The following is a 21590-nucleotide window of genomic DNA, read 5'->3' as shown; positions in this document are numbered from 1 at the left end:
TGGAGTTTCACAATTTCAGTCATGAACTCGAAATGATCCACAAATGCAATAATACTCAAGGCAACAAAATGATATATAAATAAACATTCAATTCATGAACAAAGCTTTATGATTAATTTATCGTATTATTGACTTCTAAATTATTACAAACTAACAGAAGGTACATACCAGTTAAATAAAGAAATGAGATGCATGGCTCAGTTTCCAAGAAGTTTATTTGCAAAGGTCAAATACGGGAAAAATGAGAAAGCATTGCTTACATGTACAAGTCAAAATAAATGAGGCAAGAGGTTCCCAAGACAGTTATACCATCCAACACTTGACCTGGCACGTTTAATTTTGTGGACCTATGGTTTCTGAGCCTTGACTGAGCTTCATTCTGAGAATAAATTCAAGTTCCGGAATTTCATTTTGTATTGTAAGTAATCATAAAAATTATGGTGCTGCTAAGAATTATTGCTGGCAAGTTCAATTAAAAATTTCAAATCATTTAAATAACATAATATCTTTGACTCGCTACATTGAAAATTGGAAAGTTCATGCACTTGAGCAAATGAAGATGGTTTAACAGTAGGCATGTTATTTGTAAATAACTTTTTATCAATCGAATTGTCAGCTTTGCTGACTTTCACAAAAACAGTAGGCGTGTTACTACTCTCTATATAAGACCCAGCTCTCTGTAAATGTAAACACAATTGAATAGAATGAAATTGCCTCTTTCTTCAATACTTTTTCTTGAATGTTTAGAGTGAAAGATGCATAAATGTATGGTCTTATTTCCATATATCTCTTCGACTGTTTCACTATATTGTTTTAAGTACTGAGTTGATTTTATTTTTCTGAATTTTCTAAAGAATATGAGATCTGCTCCGAGTTGACTAAGTGCTACCAAAAGTCGGATCACTGTAAACAAGAGACTAAAGTCAGAATAAGGTATTTCAGGACCATGGTAAGGACCGCTATTTGGATATACTTCCAGCATCTCTCATGTATTGTGCTTTTCAGGGCAAAACAGGGACGGTAGGACCAAAATTTAAATTGAACATGTATAACTTTTGTAAGCTACAAAAATCTCTGAAGCAAATTTATTCAAGTACTTTATATCGAAGTAGTGGCGCAGTTCCTGATAACTTCTTACAATTTCTTAAGAGAAAAACCTATTTAGGAAAAAGAAAATGTGCTCTAGACCGTCCTTATTTTACAAAACCTTAATGCTAAGAATTATAATATACTATCTCTTCTACTCATTAATAAGACCTTGTTGACTTTTACTGTCCTCAAATCCACCAGACCATTTCTAACCTTAATTTCTAATTTACCGAGGTTCAATATCAGTAATTGAAACCTCATTTGGTGACATCGGGATTGACTTGGTTGATGACCTGTCAGTGTTGCCTCCAATGTTAATAAATCCACTTGAGAATGAGCCAGCACGTATGCTGGTCTTTGTAATGCAAAATGCGGGCCTAGATGGAGTCTCAAGAGACACTGTTTCACTACTAAGCATCACGGCCACAGTTGACATAGTAGGTCTGTCTGCTGGGTTGTCCTGGACACACAACAGCGCAATTTGTGTGCATCTCAACAATTCACTCCTTGGATAGTGCTGATCTAAAGATGGATCTGCTACTTCTGTAATGGTACCATTGGTCCAGTGCTGCCATACCTATGTTATGGTAATTTCAGCTTTGTTAGTATACAGTTCCTTTGCTTATTATAAAAATAATAAATATAGAGGATCAGTGTTGCTACTTACAAAGCTCAAGAGATCTTCGGTCTGATCATTCTCAAAGGTAGCACTGTTTTTCTTTCCAGTTATAATCTCTAAAACTAAAACACCATAACTGAAAACATCTGATTTGACCGAGAAGTGGCCCCGCATTGCATACTCCGGAGCCATATATCCACTACAAGAAAGTATGTCTATCAATGTCAGTTTATATATTATGGTAATTCTGGGGATCATAATGAAGTATTTGGTAAAACTTAACAATTACTGCAATATATACATGTACATTCAGTACTTATAATATAATTGAGTGACATATACTTACAATGTTCCTACAACTCGACTTGTGATATCTTGAGTTTGGTCTCCTCCAAAGAGTCTAGCCAGGCCAAAATCCGATATCTTTGGGTTCATGTCTGCATCGAGCAAGATATTGCTTGCCTTCAGATCTCGGTGAATAATTCTAAGCTGAGAATCTTCATGTAGATATAACAGCCCTCTTGTAATTCCAGAAATGATCTTGTACCTTATTCCCCAGTCTAGTAGGTGCCGTTTCTCGGTATCTACAGAAGCAGATAATGAGGATCTTATTTAGGACTAGAAATGTGTTTTTCCCAATATTTGAACTACTATACATGGTTATCTACAATTTATAAGGTATCAAGTATATATGCTCAGAACTCTGCATGTCCATCTGGGAAGCCAAATCACCATGAAAGCATAGTATCTACACAATTGGTTGGTAAGGGACTATATATGGCTATGTTTAACTATTTTTGTCTGGGCTAATACATTACTCATTTGTTATGGTCAAACCTATGCAAAACTGAAATTCACCGAACAATACTTGGGATAATTAACGTTATGGTGGTTACTCTAGAATTGGGAATCAACAAAATTAAAATATAGTGAAAGAAAACATTACCAAAAAGGATTTGGTCAAGGCTTTTGTTAGGTACATATTCATAAACAAGCAACTTCTCTTGGTCCTCCAAGCAAACACCTAGAAGTCTAACAAGATTTTTGTGTTGAAGCTTTGCTACCAAAAGTAGCTCATTTTTCAATTCGCCCATTCCCTGGCCTGAACTTCGAGAGAGCCTCTTTACTGCTATTTCTCGCCCATCAGGCAATACACCCTAATAGAAGAATAAAAATGTAATTACATACCATAAATGTCTTGATAATTAGTAATGAAGTCAATTTGAGTATATTCCTACCTTATATACAACTCCAAATCCACCTTCACCAAGTTTGTTTTCCTCTGCAAAATCAGTTGTCGCAACTCTTAATACAGAGAGATCGAGAAGTAGTGACTCGACACTTTTGATCTCCTCAGGATTACTCACATCTGTACATTGACACCAAAACTAATCAGCATGTGACAAGCTTACTTGAGTACAAAGTTGATCAAATAAAGTGATCTTTCTTACTCAGCAATGGTTTTGTCAACCTTGATTTTCTCCTCTTTAAGAAGCAGACATAAAGACCAACGATTACAACAAAAACAAGGACCAGTGGTACGGTGATTGCCAGAATTGTAGCAGTTGAAGTTTTCTTCTTGCCTACATAAAACACTTGAGAGCTTACAAACATATGTAAAGTAAAACACCTTTTGATTTGAATAATTTTTTACAACAATAATGTAATATATATGAAATGGTTGTATTGCAATTACGAAATGAATATATACTTCAGAACGTACTATCTTAAACAAGTAATATTATTCATTCAAGACGGGCATAAAATACAGTCAATCAACTCACACTATATATATGACATGCTATCCAACGTGCCAATTTGAATTTTGAACAAGGTTTAAAGAATGATTTTAAATAGTATTATGCAAGAAATGGTAATTTGGTAGAAATTAAGCACGTACATATATTGAAAGCTATAAATTAAAATACTGCAGCCCATGCCATCCACAGCCCACTGATGCAATTATCGATTCAAAGCTAGATAGATGGACATCAGGCGTTTGAGGGACCAAAATTAATAACTTAGCAAATTAAATTTAATAACTTAATTTCTTTTATTTTTCTATTATAATTTGGTTGTAGAAAACTTGTGGGTGCGATCGATCGATCCAGCTAGGCCTAGCTAGCTAAATTGGTGACTGGTTCAAAAGATATTGTAGATGGGCAAGACCGGGACTTTTAAGTTTTAAGTATCTGGGTATCCATATTTGTTGTTAGTTAAGTTCCAACTTGGGCCTTACCTGAAAGTCCGTCTTCCAGTCAACTCATATCCATGAATAGTGAGTGTATTGTATTTGTTTCACGCGCCTTCATCTTTCACAATTAAGTAATTGATTGATTGATGGGGCCATTGTTGACTACTAACAGTAATTAGACCGATTTTAATTGGAAGGCTGTCTCTCATTCCACATGGCTACATCAACCAACTAAATATCTAATTACCTTCAATTGGAGTTGGGAATTGCTGTCACTAAACAACTAGTTTAATTTCTTCTTTTCAACAAATAGGGATCATGTCCCTATTTGTATATTGATAACAAACAACAATCCATTTTATTAATTCTCTCTATATATAATTATATTCAAGTTAGTTATATACGAAACAATAATTTATGATTAATTTAAACAAAACTTATCAGGAAGAACAGAACAGAGGTTCAGTCAGCAAACATAGGACAGGTGGCATGTTATAACTAAGTAAAGTAATTGACTAACGAATTGAATGAATGAGCAAGTGACGACTATTCAAACTGCCACGTCATCAGTAATAACGTTTTCTAGCTTCCAGCAATAAAGAATAAAGAATAAAGAATAAAGAATAAAGACAAATTAAAGACAGTTGCCTGCCTGTGCTAGACGGCAAGTGTACGTGCAATTAATGTTTAGAGGACCAAAATGGGTTTGAAATCAATCATCTATCTACCTCTGCCTCTGCCTCTGCCTCTGCCTCTGAATTTTGTTTTGGGGGAAAATTAATTTTCCACGGAAAAAAATTGACGGGCTAATAATAATATACCCTATACGTCAATACGTACGTGTACTTAGAAATTAGTATCCGATTCACACTATTAATTCGTTTCTTTCAATAAAATAATTTTACTTTTCAACCAAAACTAAAACTAAAAGAGCAAATTAAGATCAAAGAATCACAAGTGCTTAGAGAAGTTAATTATTTTGATACCTTCCGAAGGAGGGTTTGTTACTCGAGGTGGTAGACTTGGAGCCGGAGCCGGAGCCGAAGCTGCTGGAGCTGTAACTGTTAGCAGCGCCGCCCCACTATAGAATGAATAAAGCTCGTACCGAATGTTACACCTCACACCGAGAATTCTTCCTCCTTGCTTTCCACTGAAATATTTGGGCATGAGATCGATCTGACTTTGCAAGCAGGAGTTGCAGTCTGTGCCTGACATGTCCGGTGTACACTGAACTAGTCCCATTATCACTGGAACAGAATCAGTGGAATTCATCTGTGACGTCCCAAACTTCTTTGAATTATTGAATGCCGCATAGTTGGCTGTGGAGTTCATGAGATAATTAACGCGATTATCAAAGAGGGTAAAGGACACGCTCACGTTTTGGGTATTGTACATAATGATCTCATTGGAATTGTCAGTGGATGAAAGGAAGTTTTGGTTTGAATACCGTAGGAGGCAGTAATCGTAGTAAATAGTTGCCTCTTTGTTATAGGGGCAGAGATTTTGGATATCCTGAGTGGCTTGATTGAGGCAAGAGGAGCAAACCGAGGAGTTGTCATCACCACGACAGAGGACTAACCCATAAACCAGGTTAGGAGTACTGCCGACGGAGGTCTTGGCAAAACCAAAATTTGTGGTAGAATTGGTGGAACTTTTTGTGAGGTCAGTCAAGAGGGTTTGGAGATTTGATTGGTATGTGCTGTTGCTCGTGTAATTGCCGGTTGTACCGCAGTATTGATACAAAACATCGGCAGCCTCAGCTGCGGGAGATGCAAAGAGAAGGAATAAGAAGAAGAAGAAGAGTGGAATGATAAGATGAGGTAATTTCATGGTGGGAATATAATTGATAAGATGTGGATTTTGGGGTGAGAAGGAAGGAAGGCCTTTAATTTATGGAGTTTGGTTTGGTTTGGCCTGGCAAATACGAAGACAAAGCATTGACTAATGGTAATGGCCAATGGCCAATGTCCAATGTCCAATGTCCAATGGGAATCTGCTCTTCACTCGCTGAAAAATCAGTCCACAACTCCATTATCTCCAGCACTGCCCTTTTATATTATTTAATTATTTATAATTCTTTAATTCAATTTAAATGCACAACAATTACCAAACCTAAATAAAATCAGTGTTTTTCATTAAATAAAAGTAATGAAAAATTCAAAAAAACACTAATTTTGAAAAATTATAAAAAAATAAATAAATAATTTGGAAAAAATATAAAATTTGATCTCTTAATAACATTTCAATACAAAGAACATGTTAAAAAAATTTAAATTAATTATTTAAACTTTGAAATTAAAAATATGAGGGTAAATTAACTAATTTAGAGAGCATGGCAGCCCCTCTCTATATACATATAATCATATATACACCGACGCTCCGTTATTTCCTTTTTCTTTTCTCCCGTCTCCGCCCGCCTCTTTCTTTTCCTCACGTCTCTCTCTCTCTCTCGCCTCCTCCGCCCAGAGACGAGAAAGCCTTCACCCCGACCCTACGCCTCTCTCTCTATCTCTCTTCTCCTCCGCACAGTCAATCTAGCCTCAGCTCCACGCAGCTCCAACGACTCAGCTTCCCCAGCCGCACGAGATCCTCCGGTATAGTCACTCTCTCAGTTGCCTTTAATAATTTTGGTTTTGTTTTTAGGATATTTAGGTTTAATTAATTAATTAGTTGATTTAGAGTATGAGGGTTTAATCAAAAGTTCAGATGTGAAATTTATAGCAATTTTTGGTTCAGATAGTAAAAGAAAGAACGGTGATATAACTTTAATTGAATCCCTCGACCATGAGTGCATTGGATTCACATACGCCTCCTTCTCATTATTTTACAATTCTTATTTCCTGTTACAAATTATTTCGAAATTGAGAGATTTAATTGAAGTCAATTGGGTTTAGTAGAGCTTTTGCATTACTGAGGTTTAATTGTTGGATACCAATGTATCAGCATATGACCTAAAATTTCTGTACACTCTGTCCCAAATTCTCAGTTGGCTAAACATCAATTTGAATTTATTCAAAAGGATTTGTTATTCGGATTTCATACTAGATTATCCTAATTTGAAGCAATGTGGCAAGGGTATCAATGTTATATATAGTGATACGAATAGCATCATCGATCGCTTGCTTATTTCAACTGAATAAGTGAAATGTTTGAATATGCAACATCACCGTATATTGTGGGATGCAACATCACCGTATATTGTGGGATGCAACATCACCGTATATTGTGGGATGCAACATCAAGACCTGGTCGAGCAGACGGTTGTCTATTTGGCAAGGGTACCTTGCCTTTCCTTGCTTTATTTGTACTGTAGAGAGTGCCAAATGAAATATCCATCTTTCTTATGCCTTTAGAGATCAATGGGGTATGCTAATTTTTCCATGTGTAAGGGGTTTTTTGTTGATTCTGCTAGGTCCTACGGGAAGTCATTTTATTCCTGAAGTTACAATTGCTTGCTTCAGTTTAAATTCTGCTCTTAAAATTTATAATTTGTAATTTGCAAATTGTAGAGCTGTGTATAAGGGATTTGGAGATTGTATACATCTTCTTTTATTTCTAGATGCTCATAGGACTTGTCAAGACAGGTATACACCATGTATCAAGGCCTTGTTCGAGGTGTACCAGTTTTAACTATATGACTTTCCTTATTTTGGTTAGCTTTTGCTTGTTTTTTTTTTTTTTAATCATATTTGCAAAATCAAGGGTCCATGGTAAATAAGCAGTATCGAGGCTGTTTGAGAAACTAAAGCTGAGGGTAATAGAAAAATAAAGAGTTAATTAGGCTTAACCAGGACTGACTTAGGCAAAGTGTCAAATATCTGATAATCCTTTTAGGGGTAACTCTCTTTAATATTAATTATATCTAAATGGTGATAAAATAAACTTAATACTAGCTTGAATAGAAGGGTTTAACTTGAATGTCTATGGTACTGACCAGGTAAGTTGGAGTGGTTCATACCAACTACATCCGGATCTTTGTGCTTTCCACCGACTGCTTAATACTACTTGAATAGCCAATAGGGTTACTGATAACTCATTTTGCGGAATTCTGATTTCTGAGATTTGCACTTCTGTTTTATCAGGTACAAGGTGTTTATAAACCCAAGCGTAAGCGACGTGCTATGCATTGCTACGACCGAGGCACTCGCCATGGGCAAATTTGTAATATGTGCAGATCACCCCTCAAATTATTTCTTTCGCACATTTCCTAATTGCCTCACATGCCGAACGTCTGAAGAGTTTGTTACCTGCATCAAAAGGAATATTGCTATTTTTTGTATGTGAAATGTAAATTAGACAAATTAAAACATTACTATGAAGAAGCGCTATTTTAATTTTCCGTTCCCTTTTTTTTTTCATCAGCGATCTGATCTGATAAAATGTAAATTTAAAAGCTTATCTGACGGTTCTAAACTTAGTTGGATAAATGCTTCAATCCAAACATTTTGACGCGAGCCGGACTCCTATGTATAGGGCTGTCAAAAAAGCTCGTGGCTCATGGCTCGCTCGCTAACAACTCGCTCGGTAGTGGACCGAGCTGTTAACAAGCCAGCTCGGCTCAGGCTCGGACCAAAATAAACGAGCTGAGCCAGGGGTCAGCTCGGCTCGTTAAGCTACAGTGGATTTAGGATTTAGCCCCGTATAATTTTAAGTCCAGTTTCATTTTCAAAGACGCAATTATGCAAAATTGATGTATTTTTGGTCTGAGAAGAAAGAATACGGGCTTCAATTGCTTGAAGATGTGCCTGCTGAACGATTTCTTAAATTTTTTGAATGAGCTTTCTTATTTTTATATTTTTGAATTTGTATAATAGCAGCCCAATAAAGCCTAGCGAGCTAGCTCGTCAGCTCGCGAGCTAGCTCGGGCTGGCTTGCCACGAGTGAGCCAGGGGTTTTTGGCTCGGATGACCTAGGTCCAGCTCGCTCGGTCCAGGCTCGGGCCAAAATAAACGAGCTGAGCTAAGGCCCAGCTCGGCCCAAGCCAGCTCGTTTACACCCCTACCTATGTACATATATGATACTTATATATATATGCACACATATTTTTTTATAATTACCTGATTGGGTAACGGGTACGGAATGTGCTTTATTTGTATCCTTACCAGTATCTGATAAATTTACGAAAAATAAATCTTATTCATGCCTGTCTTATCGAATACGGTAGATTTTTTTTATAATTATTTGATTGGGTAACGGGTACGGAATAGGCTTTCTTCGTATCCTTACCTGTTTAGATAATTAAAAAAAATCTTTATCCGTATCCGATAAGTTTATGAAAAATAAATCTTATCCATATCCGTCTTATTGAATACGGTGCGGTTCCAGTAAATAAATAAAAGGGTACCATTGACACCTCTAGTAATGAATTAGATTCAAATAACTTATCATTTTTTTATTATTAAAAAACAGACTAAAAATCTCTTCCATTATATAAAAAACGACGTACACTTAGTGGCGGAGCCACCTGTAACCAGGGGTAGGCAGCCGCCTACCCCTGGATTTTGAAATACGGTACCAAGTTTATATATAGTTGGTTTGGATTTAGGTTTTGTCTATCTCTGGATTTGAGTTTTGTCTACTCCTGACTGAGTCAAAACTCTTGATTAGTGAAATTGGCCGAGTCGTTACAATTTTGATAGTCTTTCATCAATCTATTTTGAAATATTCCGACAAGAAGAAGGTTAATAAGAATGGTATGATCGTGGGACCACAAATTTGTTATTTTTTGTGAAAGTAATAGACTAAAATATTTTATAAAGTAATATACTGAAATTTAATGTAATGCATTAAAATATTTTTATTATGTTTAACTATTCAAAATGAGCTGAATTTTAATAAAAGAGTCTTGTGAACTATGCTTCAAAGTAAACTTTCAAAAAAATCGAGTTTTCGATCTAATTCGATGGATTTCTACCAATTTTCTCGATTTTAATTCATGGTTAATTACCGATTCCGCTTCCAATGAAAATTATTTAATAATATTTTATAATTTAATTATTTAAATAAAATAATAATAATTATTAATATAATAATAATTTATTTTGCCTACCCCTAATGAAAATCCTGGCTACGCCACTGCGTACACTGTTAACGAGGAGTCTGACAAAGAGGAAAGTAAAATTACAATTTTACCCGAAATAAACCCAAAATATCATTTTTGGTCTCAGAAGCACACTCAACTCAATAAATCAGATACTGAACACTCTAACAGGTATCAAAGTACAGTATCAAAGTTTCATCTTTATTTTATTCATCATAGACCTGGCATAAACGCAAGGACCCTTAACCCTGCTAGAGAACAATAATAACTCGTTTTTTAAGTTTATCGAATTTAAACTTATTAACTAATCATGTTGAATTAACTTATCAGATTTATATCTATTAACTAATCATGTATAATAAAAATAGTCTCTTACATGAAAAAAGAAAATTACATAACAAAAAAATAACAAAATAGTATTATTTTACATATTAAAAGTATTTCTTGAGTTTGGTCGTCTTGAAAGCTGGTTTAATTATTAGATTGTTATAGTATTTGAAAGGGATAAAGTGGAAGATTGCAATCAGATTTTTTATTATTTTTTTTTGACAATGTTGGTAGAAGCTACCAAACCAAAAAAAAAATAATAATAATAAAAATTACATCCATTGTCTCTCTTTACAACCTCTCATATCTTTCTCAATTTTCCCTTGCAAAATTGCATCCACAAAATTCTCTTTTCATGAATTCGATCAACTAAATTCATTGAAGGCATCACCTTATCTCTAAAGACCTCATTCCTTTGCTTCCACACAAACCACATGGTTATGCTAAAGCATACAATCCAGCCTCTTTCATTTTGAATTCCAGCTGCCATAGCTGAACGCTTAGACCTGGACCAATTCTGCTCAATAGAATCTCCTAACACCATTAGTCTATATCCCAAGCGATTAGACAATCGGTTCCAAACAGAATTTGCATAAGCACATTGAAAATGTAAGTGGTTAGCAGTTTCACAAGCACATGCAGTGCAGAGAACACATGGCAACTCACAGTGAAATCCCCTTTTAGCCATTTGATCATGCGTGAGAATTTTTTTGTTTCAATGTCAAGTAAACAAATATTCGCACCTTCAGCAGGATCCTACACGTCGAAACCTTTGTGTAACTCCACCCGGCCTATCTTACCGCCAGCCATCAAGGCTTGATAGGCCGAGGCAGCAGTGTAGGATCCATGAGAAGTCCACCTCCAAAGAAGTTCATCTTCAGTCCCTAGCTATGAGCTGCACTCTGGTGTGTATTGTAAGTAGTGGTGCAATGTGCGGCAGTAAAGGGAATGCATCTCGGATGGAAGAGAACTGATGTATAGGTTTAGGTTTTGCAATCATATTTCTATTATATCAGGTTTGACTGTTTCCCTATTGTTTTTTAAGTACTAAATTGTTTTTTTTTTTAAATTGTCTGAAGAATATATGAGTAATCAAGACAAAAAAAAATGGACAAAACAAAGAACCAACTAGAGCAAAATTTAAATTGAATATGTATAAGTCTTTTAATTAAGTTACTAAATTCCATGAAACAAATTTATTCAAGTACTTGATCGAAGTATTGACTCAGTTCCATATGACTTCTTACAATTGCACAAGAGAAAAAATGTGAAAGAAAAGGAAAATGTGCCCTGGTAGCGACCTTATAATTTTACAAAGCTTAGTAGTAAGAATTAACATATACTAAATTGTTGCTGCTCATTGAGTACACCTTGTTGACTTTCACTGTCCTCAAAATAACCACAGCATTTCTAACCTTAATTTACAATCTACCTGGGTTCAATATCAGTAATTGAAACCTCATTTAGTGACATTGGGACAGACATGCCTGATGACCTGTCATTGTTTCCTCCATTGTTGTTAAACACACTTGAGAAGGGGCCAGCACGTATACTGCTCTTTGCAATGCAAAATGCGGGGTTAGACGGAGTCTCGAGAGACACTGTTTCGCTACTAAGCATCACGGCCACAGTTGACATAGATGGTCTATCTGCCGGGTTGTCCTGGACACACAACAGCGCAATCTGTGTGCATCTCAACAATTCACTCCTCGGATAGTACTGACCTAAAGATGGATCTGCTACTACTGTAATGGTACCATTAGTCCAGTGCTGCCATACCTATATATGTTATGGTAATTTCAATGTTGTTAGTATACAGTTCCATTGTTGATTATAAAATAATAGATACAGAGGGTCAGTTGTACTACTTACAAAGCTCAAGAGATCTTCTGTCTCATCATTTTCAAATGTACCACTGTTCTTCTTTCCAGTTATAATCTCTAAAACTAAAACACCATAACTGAAAACGTCTGACTTGATCGAGAAGTGGCCCCTCATTGCATACTCTGGAGCCATATATCCACTAGTACAACAAATTATGTATATCAACGTCAGTTTTATTATGGTAATTCAACAATTATGTATATTACTGCAATATATACCTGTACAGTACTTGTAATATAATTGAGTTCTTACAATGTTCCTACAACTCGATTTGTGATCTCTTGAGTTTGGTCTCCTCCAAAGAGTCTAGCTAGACCAAAGTCGGATATCTTTGGGTTCATCTCTGCATTGAGCAAGATATTGCTTGCCTTCAGATCTCGGTGAATAATTCTTAGTTGAGAATCCTCATGTAGATATAACAGCCCTCTTGCAATTCCACAAATGATCTTGTACCTTTTTCCCCAGTCTAGTAGGTACCGCTTCTCAGAATCTACAAAAGCAGACAATGAGGACCTTATTTAGGATTAGCAATGTAATTTTTCCAACATTTTCAACTACTATACATAGATAGCTATCTACAATTTATAGAGTATATGATGTATATATGGCCGAAACTCTGCATTTTCAAATAATTAAAGCCAACAATTACAATCTGGGAAACAAAATTAACAAAAAAACATAGTATCTACAGATAGAGTTTGTGGGTATGGGACTAATTAAGGACTATGTTTAACTATTTTTGTCAGGGCTAATACCATACTCATTGGTTTGGGCAATTGGGTCAAACCTCAGCAAAACTGAAAATTCACCAAACAGTACTTCAGATTATTAACGTTATGGCTGTTACTTTAGAATTAGAAATCAACAATTTATTTGAAACACAATTTTTTCTTATAGAGAGAGAAACAAGTATTACCAAAAAGAATTTGATCAAGGCTTTTGTTAGGTACATATTCATAAACAAGCAATTTCTCTTGGCCCTCCAAGCAAACACCAAGAAGTCTAACAAGATTTTTGTGTTGAAGCTTTGCTACTAAAAGTAGCTCATTTTTCAATTCGCCCATTCCTTGGCTGGAACTTTGAGAGAGCCTCTTTACTGCTATTTCTCGGCCATCAGGCAGTACACCCTAATGGAAAAATTAAAAGTAATTAGATACAATAAATGTTCAGATAATTAATTAGCAATGAAGTTAATTTGAGTATATATATTCCCACCTTATATACAGCTCCAAATCCACCTTCACCAAGTTTGTTTTCCTCTGCAAAATCAATTGTCGCTACTCTTAATACAGAGAGATCGAGAAGTAGTGACTCAACACTTTTGATCTCCTCGGGATTACTTACATCTGTACATTGACACGAAAGCTAATCAGCATGTGACAAGCTTACTTGAGTACAAAGTCGATCAAATAAAATGATCTTTCTTACTCAGCAATGGTTTTGTAAGTCCTGATTTTCTCCTCTTTATAAGGGAGGCACAGAGACCAGCGATTACAACAAAAGCGAGGACCAGTGGTAAAGTGATTGCCAGAATTGTAGCAGTTGAAGTTTTCTTCTTGCCTGCATAAAACACTTGAGAGCTTACAAACACGTGTAAAGTAAAACACCTTTTGATTTGATTTGAACAATTTTTGTTTTTGACGACAATGTATAATTGAGTATATAAAATGGATGTAAGTATTAGAATTAATTATGAAATGAATATAGATGTGCATCGATCAACTATATATATATCTGGAACGTTCATTCAAGACTTGTGGGTGAACTAATAGTCTAGTATTAATTGCTTTGAATTTGAAATAGACAGATGGTGAAGTAATTAAGTGGTCCATTGGAATGACGCGTTCATTATCTAGAGGGGGCTAGCTATAGGCCAATGGCACGACCAGATGTCTGTCCCACATGGCCACATCAACCAAATAGATATATATATCTAACTTGTTTTCTTCCTTGAACAGTCGAACGATGTGCAGAGCAGGTGATCGAGTAGGCGACTATTCTGTTCAAACTTCCAAGTCAGCACTCAGCAGCCATAACTTTTTCTTCCACAAATAAAGACGGCAACTTAATGATAAGGGACCAAATCAAATCAAATCATCTACCTCTAATTAAGTTGTAACCTGCCTGAATTCGGATCACCTCCCCTACCGTATCTATAATTAATCTTTCTGCACGAATCTCAAAAACGGACTCTTATGTTTAAATAGTACCTGACTGAATTCCAATCGGTCCCTCTGCTCAGCAGTTGTCCTGTTTCTTTTCTGAGCATAAGCACCAGAACAGAACAGAACAGACCCATCTCATGATATTGCACGCACAACCTGCAATTTGCATCTGATGTGTCTGGTGCAAATTCGTATCCTCTCCGATATCTCAGGACAACTAGAAGACTTTAACCAAAATCCCGTCGTGTGACATTTTGTAATAAACAAGTCCACGTAATTATTAAATTACTTATTCGGCCTGAGGACAATACCCCTGTTAACTGTTTTCCGATAAGCTTAGACCATTAATTAAATTATAATACTTGTATACGCTTGGCGTTGGCTCCGTGTTCATCGCGGTGAGTTCTACTCTACATACACTGACATTAATTAATTTCACCGTCAATGCAGTTGACCATTACGTACTAAATAAATTAAATAAATTGGACCAATCGACCTATTCCTATTCACGAAAATTAATTTGTATCATCAAGTCGGATCGACCGAGTTAACTAATTAACAAATTACCCAAATCTTTTTTGTTAGGTAGGCTAATTAATTAACTGCAAAGGCTAATTAATTAACTGCAAATATTAATATATACTTGCATAAGTAAAATATATCTACATACAGTAGTTGTTTAATTAATTCCATACCTTGAGGTTGAGGAGGAGGATTGATGAGCGGAGGTGTGATAGCTGGTGCTGGAGCCGGTGCATTATTCTCAATCGGAGGCGTAAGCGACAACAATGATACACCGCTGTAAAATGAGTAAATTTCATAGCGTATGTTACACCTCACACCAAGAATTCTCGCTCCTTGCCTTCCACTAAACTGCTTCAGTATCACATCAATTAGATTATTCAAGCATGATGCACAGTCTGAAGTAGACATGTCGGGTGTACACTGTACCAATCCATTTGTCTCAGCAGGAAAGGACTGATGAGAGAGATTCAATTGTCCTGTTGCAAACCTTTTTGATGTATTGAAAGCAGCATAGTCTGCCGTGGTGTTCATAAGGTAGCGTACATAATTATCATATTGGGTTTTGGATCCTGTGACATTCTGAGTGTTCCACATATAGACTTGATTGGTATTGTCGGTTGAAGAGAGGAAATTTTGGTTTGAGAAGCGGAGGAGGCAGAAATCATAATAAATAGTTGCCTCTTTATAATAAGGGCAGAGGTTTTGGATTTCCTGAGTGGCTTGAGAAAGGCAGGAAGAGCAGGTAGAGGAGTTGACATCCCCACGGCAGAGTACTAACCCCAAGACTTGATTGGGAACGCTGCCTACTGTATTCTTTGCAAAGCCAAAATTTAAACTAAAACTGGAGGAAGAAGAAATATTAGTGGCGCTGGTTGTCAGGTTGGTGAGGAGGGTTTGGAGATTCAAGTCGTATGTGCTGTTGGCTGTGTAATTGCCGGTTGTTCCACAGAATTGATACAGCACATCGGCCGCGTCGGCAGCAGGTGCAGGTGAGCCCACAAAAATTAAGAGGAAGGCGGAAAGGAGGAGTACTGCAAGGTTAAGGTCGGGGAATTTCATTGCTCAGCTTGGGAAATGGGAAATGGGAAATGGGAAGGAAGGGGGTGAACCGTGAACGTGGGGTCTTAAATCTTAATTTTATGGGTTAATTTGCCCTGGAAATCAAATTGGTCAGGAAGGAGACATATATGAAGACTAATTCAAGCGTTGACTTGTATATTTCTATTTCTTCTTTTGTCATCTCAAACTATGTACGTACATTGCCTTGTGTGATTAATTAAAACATGCATCCATTAACTACTCTTTCATTTCTTAATTTTGTAACTTGTTTTTCTAATTGTGTGTCAAATAATATTTGTTTTCTAACGTCTATTTATTTTAATAAAGGGCAGGGCTTGATATATAATAATGTATAGGCAAAACTTTGCGTACGTATTTCATTATCTGAACTGTTGTGAATGTTTTTCTACAAATTAAATGGTCATAGCCACTATCAGTTTTTTCAAAAAAAACAAATTAAATGGTCACACAATCTTGAAAGTAGAAGATCCGTTTGGTGGGAATCATTACAGAGACTATTCTAAATTTTTCCCTCACACACTAATTAACCTTGATATTATATTATATTATATTACATTACATTATATTATATTATAGCTTCTGAGAAACAGGGCCACAGAACCGAAGGCCCCATGGTGAGGGAAATAAATCTGCTCTGATTCTGGAGAATCACGCTGACCCTGCAATTCCCAATTTCTCCATTCATCTATTTTGATATTTTTACATCTAAATTATCTGCTTTTGAGATTCGTGCATAAATATAATTAATGGGTCGATTGAAAATGGCAGCTAACAGTGATTCTCCAGAATCACAGCAGATTAATTTCACCATGACATTTTGTCATAAGCACATACCAACGTGTGTGAAAATATTGCAATAATTTAATGAGGATATCTGTGTTCATCCTTTTCATTAAAAAGTGAGAGCCGACTATTCGGAACCCTTTTTTCTATTATTTTAATATCTTAATGAGCCTATTTTCTCTGCTGAAAAAGGCAGTAGTTAAATTCTTTACCATACATACATATATATCAATGTTCTAAATAGTTCTATATAGCATTTTCGGACCTTAAACACTACGCTACACTACAGCAGAAATTACTTTATGCGACCGGAAATCCGGTCGCAGAAAGTTCCCACGCCGGTCGCAGAAACAAAACCCGGTCGCTAATAGCTTATTCCGGTCGCTGATAGGCCGGTCGCAGAAAGCACTGTCACAGATGCTCTTCTGCTGATGTAAACGGTCGCTGAATGACGTCAGCCGGTCGCTGATATTTTTTCTGCGACCAAATTTTTTTGGTCGCTATTTGTTTTTGCTGACGTCAGGAGATAGTTTCAGCGACCAAGTAACGGTCGCAGAAAATTAAAACTGGTCGCAGAAAGTGTTCTGTCAGTTTTTTAGTATTTTATTATTATTTAAATTTGCACCTTTTAATAATTGGTACGACACGTACCAACATACAACATAAACATCGATATATACAATACATAAATACAAAACATCGATACATAAAAAATATATATAAACATAAATATCGAAAAACTGATAATATATAGATCAAACATAAACATCGAAATGTCAAGTAATATATCGATCTAAATGTCTCGCATAACATAAATAGATAATCTAATCAAGTACCATAAATAGATAATCTAAATGTCAAGACAACATCTGAACAAGATATAAATAATTAAACTAAACAGTACCATCGTCGCCGTCATCCTCGTCGTCATCATCCTCGTCATCCTGAGGAGCGGGAATCGAGGCCGACTGCGACCGTGGTATTTAAACTGATATTGCAAGAACATATCAGCTAACTCTCTTCCAGATGTCTCGATCCGAAGTGGAATGAAGTGTGCAATTTTCGTCAGTCTATCCACTATAACCTAGATGGCATCGTATCGTCCGATAGTTTTCGGAAGTCTAGTCACGAAATCCATAGTGATCAACTCAAATTTTCGTGTGGATATCTTAAGAGGTATTAGTAATCACGTCTTTTTTCGTCTATCTGTTTTGACTTGTTGACAGACCTGGTACTCTCGACATAGTTTTGCATGTCCCTTTTCATCTTTGGCCACCAGAAATGTCGTTTTAGATCCTGATACATCTTGACTTCTCCAGGGTGAATGGTGTACCCTGAGTCATGTGTTTCTGATAGAATCAAATTCCTCAGCTCTGAGTCATTCGGAACACATATGAGATCGTGGAATTGTAGAATACCGTCTTCATGGAGTTGGAATGGCGAGTCTGTATTTGATTCATAATGTTGTCGAAACTGATAGCATATTGAGTCCTCTTGTTGTGCTGCTTGAATCTGCTCGTGTAATTCTGGTCGAACCTCGACCGCAGCCAAAATAATTGAGGTAACTGCAGGTGTACTTGCCCTAGCGCTATTTCCAATCAAGCGGGATGATGTTTCCAATGCGAACTCACTGGATGCACCAACGTACAAATTCATCCTTTGCATTTCCTTGAGAAGATGTGTTTCACTTGTAATAATCGATGCCAGATTTATCTGATTCTTTCTGCTTGGTGCATCTGCTACTACATTCGTCTTTCCTGCTTGATACTGAATATCCAGATCATAATCCTTCATCAACTCCAACCATCTCCTCTATCTCAACCTTTCCTGCGTGCTGGAGCTGGAGCTGGTGCATTTTCGGCTGGAGGCGTAAGCGACAAAAATGACGCCCCACGTCTGTAAAACAAATAGACCTCGTACCGTTTGTTACACCTCACATCAAGAATTCTCCCTCCTACCTTTCCACTAAACTGCTTCGGCATCTCACCAATTAGATTATTCAAGCAAGATGCACAATCCGAACTAGACATGTCAGGTGTACACTGTACCAACCCATATGTCTCAGGAAAGGCCTTAGTCGACAGATATTTCAATTTTGCTGCTCCAAACCTTTTTTGAACTATTGAAAGCAGCATGGTCTGCCTTGATGTTCAGAAGGTAGTTTAGATAACTATCGTACAGGGTTTGTGATCCTGTTATATTACGATCATTCCACTTAATATATTGATGCGAGCTGTCGGTTGAGGAGATAAAATCTTGGTTTGAGAAGTGTAAGAGGGAGACCTCATAATAAATATAGGGTTGCCTCTTTATAATAAGGGCAGAGGGTTTGGATTTGCTGAGTGGCTTGTGAAAGGCAGAAAGAGTAGTAATGCTACCGAAAGTGCTCTTTGCAAATCCAAAATTGGAGTAGGAATTAGTGGCGCTGGTTGTAAGTTAATTTGGTGAAGAGTGTTTGGAGGTTCAAGTCGTATGTGCTATTGGCTGTGTAAGTGCCGGCCGTTGAACCGCATAATTTATGCAGCAGCACATTGCCCGCATTGGCAGTAGGTGGGAAGAGGGTGGAGACAAGTACTAGTGCAAGGGTAAGGTCAGGGAATTTCATGGAAGCTTAATTAATTAATTAATTGATGTTTGTGGATGTTTTGAGGAATATAATATTAATTATTGAATGAATGAATGGTCAGCCGGGGTAGGATATATAGGAAGGATCGAGCTAGGCTCTTAATTAATTTTATGGTCTTTTAATGTAAATTGCCAGGAAGAAGACATGATCGAAGACTCAAGCATTAATATAATTGACTCCAGTAAGGCCAGTCACATGCATACATGTATCTAATAGCTCGTTAATGTTCCAAGCTAGTTCAGAACGAGCTAGGCCTAGCTAGCTCAAACTCACTAATATTTTTGGTCTGAGTCTGTGCAAGTTGGCTCGTTTTAACTCGGTCTGATAACGAATAAGTTGTTATTGATGGAGCCACAAGCTGATTCCAAATGAGACACGAGCCACGGTTATTTTTTTTTTAACTAGCACAAACATGTGTTCATCCTTTTCATTAAAAGTGGGAAACGACATTTTGAACCCTTTTCAATTTTCATAGATGAATGAGCCTATTTTCTGTACTGAAAAGGCTCAACTATTTGCCTACGGGCTTGTATTGAAAAAAGGCCCAACTATTCAATTCATTTAAAAAATAGATATTGGGCCATTTAACGATGCCAATGTAGGCTATAGATCGACTTACCTTATATTTATATTGGGTCTTGTCTTGTCTTTTCTTGTCTTTTCTTGTGTGTCGTGATCTGATAAATGATAATGATATGCAACTCTTAACAAATTGGGACCTTCAGTTGAGTTCTCTCATTATCTCATCTCATCTCATCTCCAATGGCCACTTCACTTCGTTTCCTCACTCTGACTCTCACCGGATTTCCTATCAAAATTCCCATTACTACCACCGCAAATTGCTCTCCCTCCGCAAATCCCATCACCGACAAACACAAAGACAAAGACAAAGAGAAAGACAGAAACAAAGCCTCCAACTCCGACTCCGACGCTTCCTTCGACACACCCGGTGACAGCCTCTCCGCCACTGACCCTTCTTTTGCCATATCAAAGCGTGCCCCCTCAGCCATTAGCGTCCGTTCTGGTCCAGTACTTTGTCCGCTTGAGCCACCCAACTTTGAGATTGGATGGAAACGAACCAAGGAGATCAAGAATGAGATGCCAAAGGGATGGCAGATTGCAGATTTCTTGGAGAAGTTAGAAGGGTTGATGGAGAGGGGGAGGTTTGGTTCAACTAAGCTTCTTGCAAAGACAGTGGAGATTGTGGCTGAGAGAGCCAGAGAAGAGATGGAGGTGTTGAGAGCTGGCGGAGAGGTGGATGAGCGAGTGGTCACTGAGCTGCTCAGAGTGTTGAGGCTTGTCGAGTTAGATGGTGAGATGGTGAAGGCAGCGGTTAAGGAGGAAACACTAAAGGAGAGGATTCAGACGGCACGGGCTCGCTGCCGCCAAGCTATTCTTGTTGCACTGTCTTTGTAAAGCAAGTCAAATGTATTTGTGATTAGTACGTACAGAGCTTCATAAGAAATTCACATAACATATATAGAGCGAGGGAGGGTTACCAACTAATTAACGTATTCAATTCTCAATTAATCCATACTCACTTTCTGTTTAGGATAATTAATTAAGTTCGTTCATGTGTCATTCATTGAATCATTGCTGAGATATGAAAAGTCAGACTCCCTTGTCCCTCAAACTAGGGGAAAGAGGTTTTAAGAGAAAATCATTTTGTTGGTATCCCTTTCCATTGTGATTTTCCTCAAAATCATATGGAAACTATTGTGTTACCATTAATTGTCGCTCTTCCCCAAAATGCAATTAAGGGAACTATTGTGTACAGAGAAGAAATATGGCAGCCAAAATGCAATTAAGGGAACTCTATCAATTTCCATCTCTTCTGCCAATTCCTCCAATGGGTATATATATTTGAGTCCATTTAATGGACTAGAATAGAAGAAGAAAGATGAGTAGATTTACTTACAATCAAGTGACGTCAAAAGATTATTCAATTAGAGACCACAAAAAATTGAGTTTAACATTAGCTTGTTACCATCATTGCTATAATTTCTGAACAGAGACAATCCCTGGCCAAGCTTCCTTTGCTTTGGCCTTCATCCTATCAATTATATCATATATAGCTAGCTTCTCACGTGTTCATTCAAAGATGCATCTTTCTCTGCTGTATTTGTTAGCAATCAAAGTCAACAATTAATAATAATATAGATTCCTCACAAGTCACAGCCCTTTAAGAAAGCAATTGGATGCTAGCTAGGATATATAATATATATTCAGTCAGAATATCAGGCATGAGTTCATGCCAG

At 36.9% G+C, this 21590-nt stretch overlaps 2 protein-coding genes and 1 long non-coding RNA gene across 3 annotated transcripts; 2 read left to right on the top strand and 1 right to left on the bottom strand.

Moving 5' to 3' along the window:
* Positions 1-1053: 1053 nt before the first annotated feature.
* LOC144565483 (uncharacterized) lies at positions 1054-15941 on the bottom strand. The gene is made up of 15 exons (XM_078315250.1): positions 15014-15941; positions 13582-13713; positions 13369-13499; positions 13070-13280; positions 12406-12643; positions 12142-12292; positions 11702-12048; positions 11070-11128; positions 4889-5785; positions 3160-3291; positions 2947-3077; positions 2655-2865; positions 2055-2292; positions 1757-1907; positions 1054-1666 (listed from the first exon to the last, which is right to left on the bottom strand). The coding sequence occupies exons 1-15, from the start codon at positions 15900-15902 to the stop codon at positions 1316-1318; spliced, it is 4269 nt and encodes a 1422-aa protein (XP_078171376.1). The 5' UTR covers positions 15903-15941; the 3' UTR covers positions 1054-1315.
* Positions 6290-8356, top strand: LOC144565056 (uncharacterized). Its single transcript, XR_013514829.1, has 2 exons — positions 6290-6496; positions 7985-8356. It is a non-coding gene; the product is annotated as an uncharacterized LOC144565056 (long non-coding RNA).
* Positions 15942-20087: 4146 nt separating the features above from the next.
* CRR41 (potassium/sodium hyperpolarization-activated cyclic nucleotide-gated channel protein) lies at positions 20088-20957 on the top strand. Its single transcript, XM_078315018.1, has one exon. The coding sequence runs from the start codon at positions 20095-20097 to the stop codon at positions 20746-20748; it is 654 nt and encodes a 217-aa protein (XP_078171144.1). The 5' UTR covers positions 20088-20094; the 3' UTR covers positions 20749-20957.
* The last annotated feature ends 633 nt before the right edge of the window (positions 20958-21590 follow it).

The sequence above is a fragment of the Carex rostrata genome, chromosome 14 (genome assembly GCF_964058835.1).
Source record: "Carex rostrata chromosome 14, lpCarRost1.2, whole genome shotgun sequence".
In the NCBI taxonomy this organism is placed as follows: Eukaryota; Viridiplantae; Streptophyta; class Magnoliopsida; order Poales; family Cyperaceae; genus Carex; species Carex rostrata.
The sequence above is the reverse complement of the archived record's forward strand: the minus strand, read 5'-3'. Positions and strand labels throughout refer to the sequence as shown.

Bases quoted from the DNA above. Each gene is read 5' to 3' on its own strand.
- CRR41 (XM_078315018.1), top strand. From the start codon at position 20,095: ATGGCCACTTCACTTCGTTTCCTCACTCTGACTCTCACCGGATTTCCT.
- LOC144565483 (XM_078315250.1), bottom strand. From the start codon at position 15,902: ATGAAATTCCCCGACCTTAACCTTGCAGTACTCCTCCTTTCCGCCTTC. The intron at 12,644-13,069 runs GTAATACTTGTT...CTGCTTTTGTAG, and splicing joins CCTTGATCAAATTCTTTTTG to ATTCTGAGAAGCGGTACCTA. The intron at 3,078-3,159 runs GTAAGAAAGATC...GTCAATGTACAG, and splicing joins GTTGACAAAACCATTGCTGA to ATGTGAGTAATCCTGAGGAG.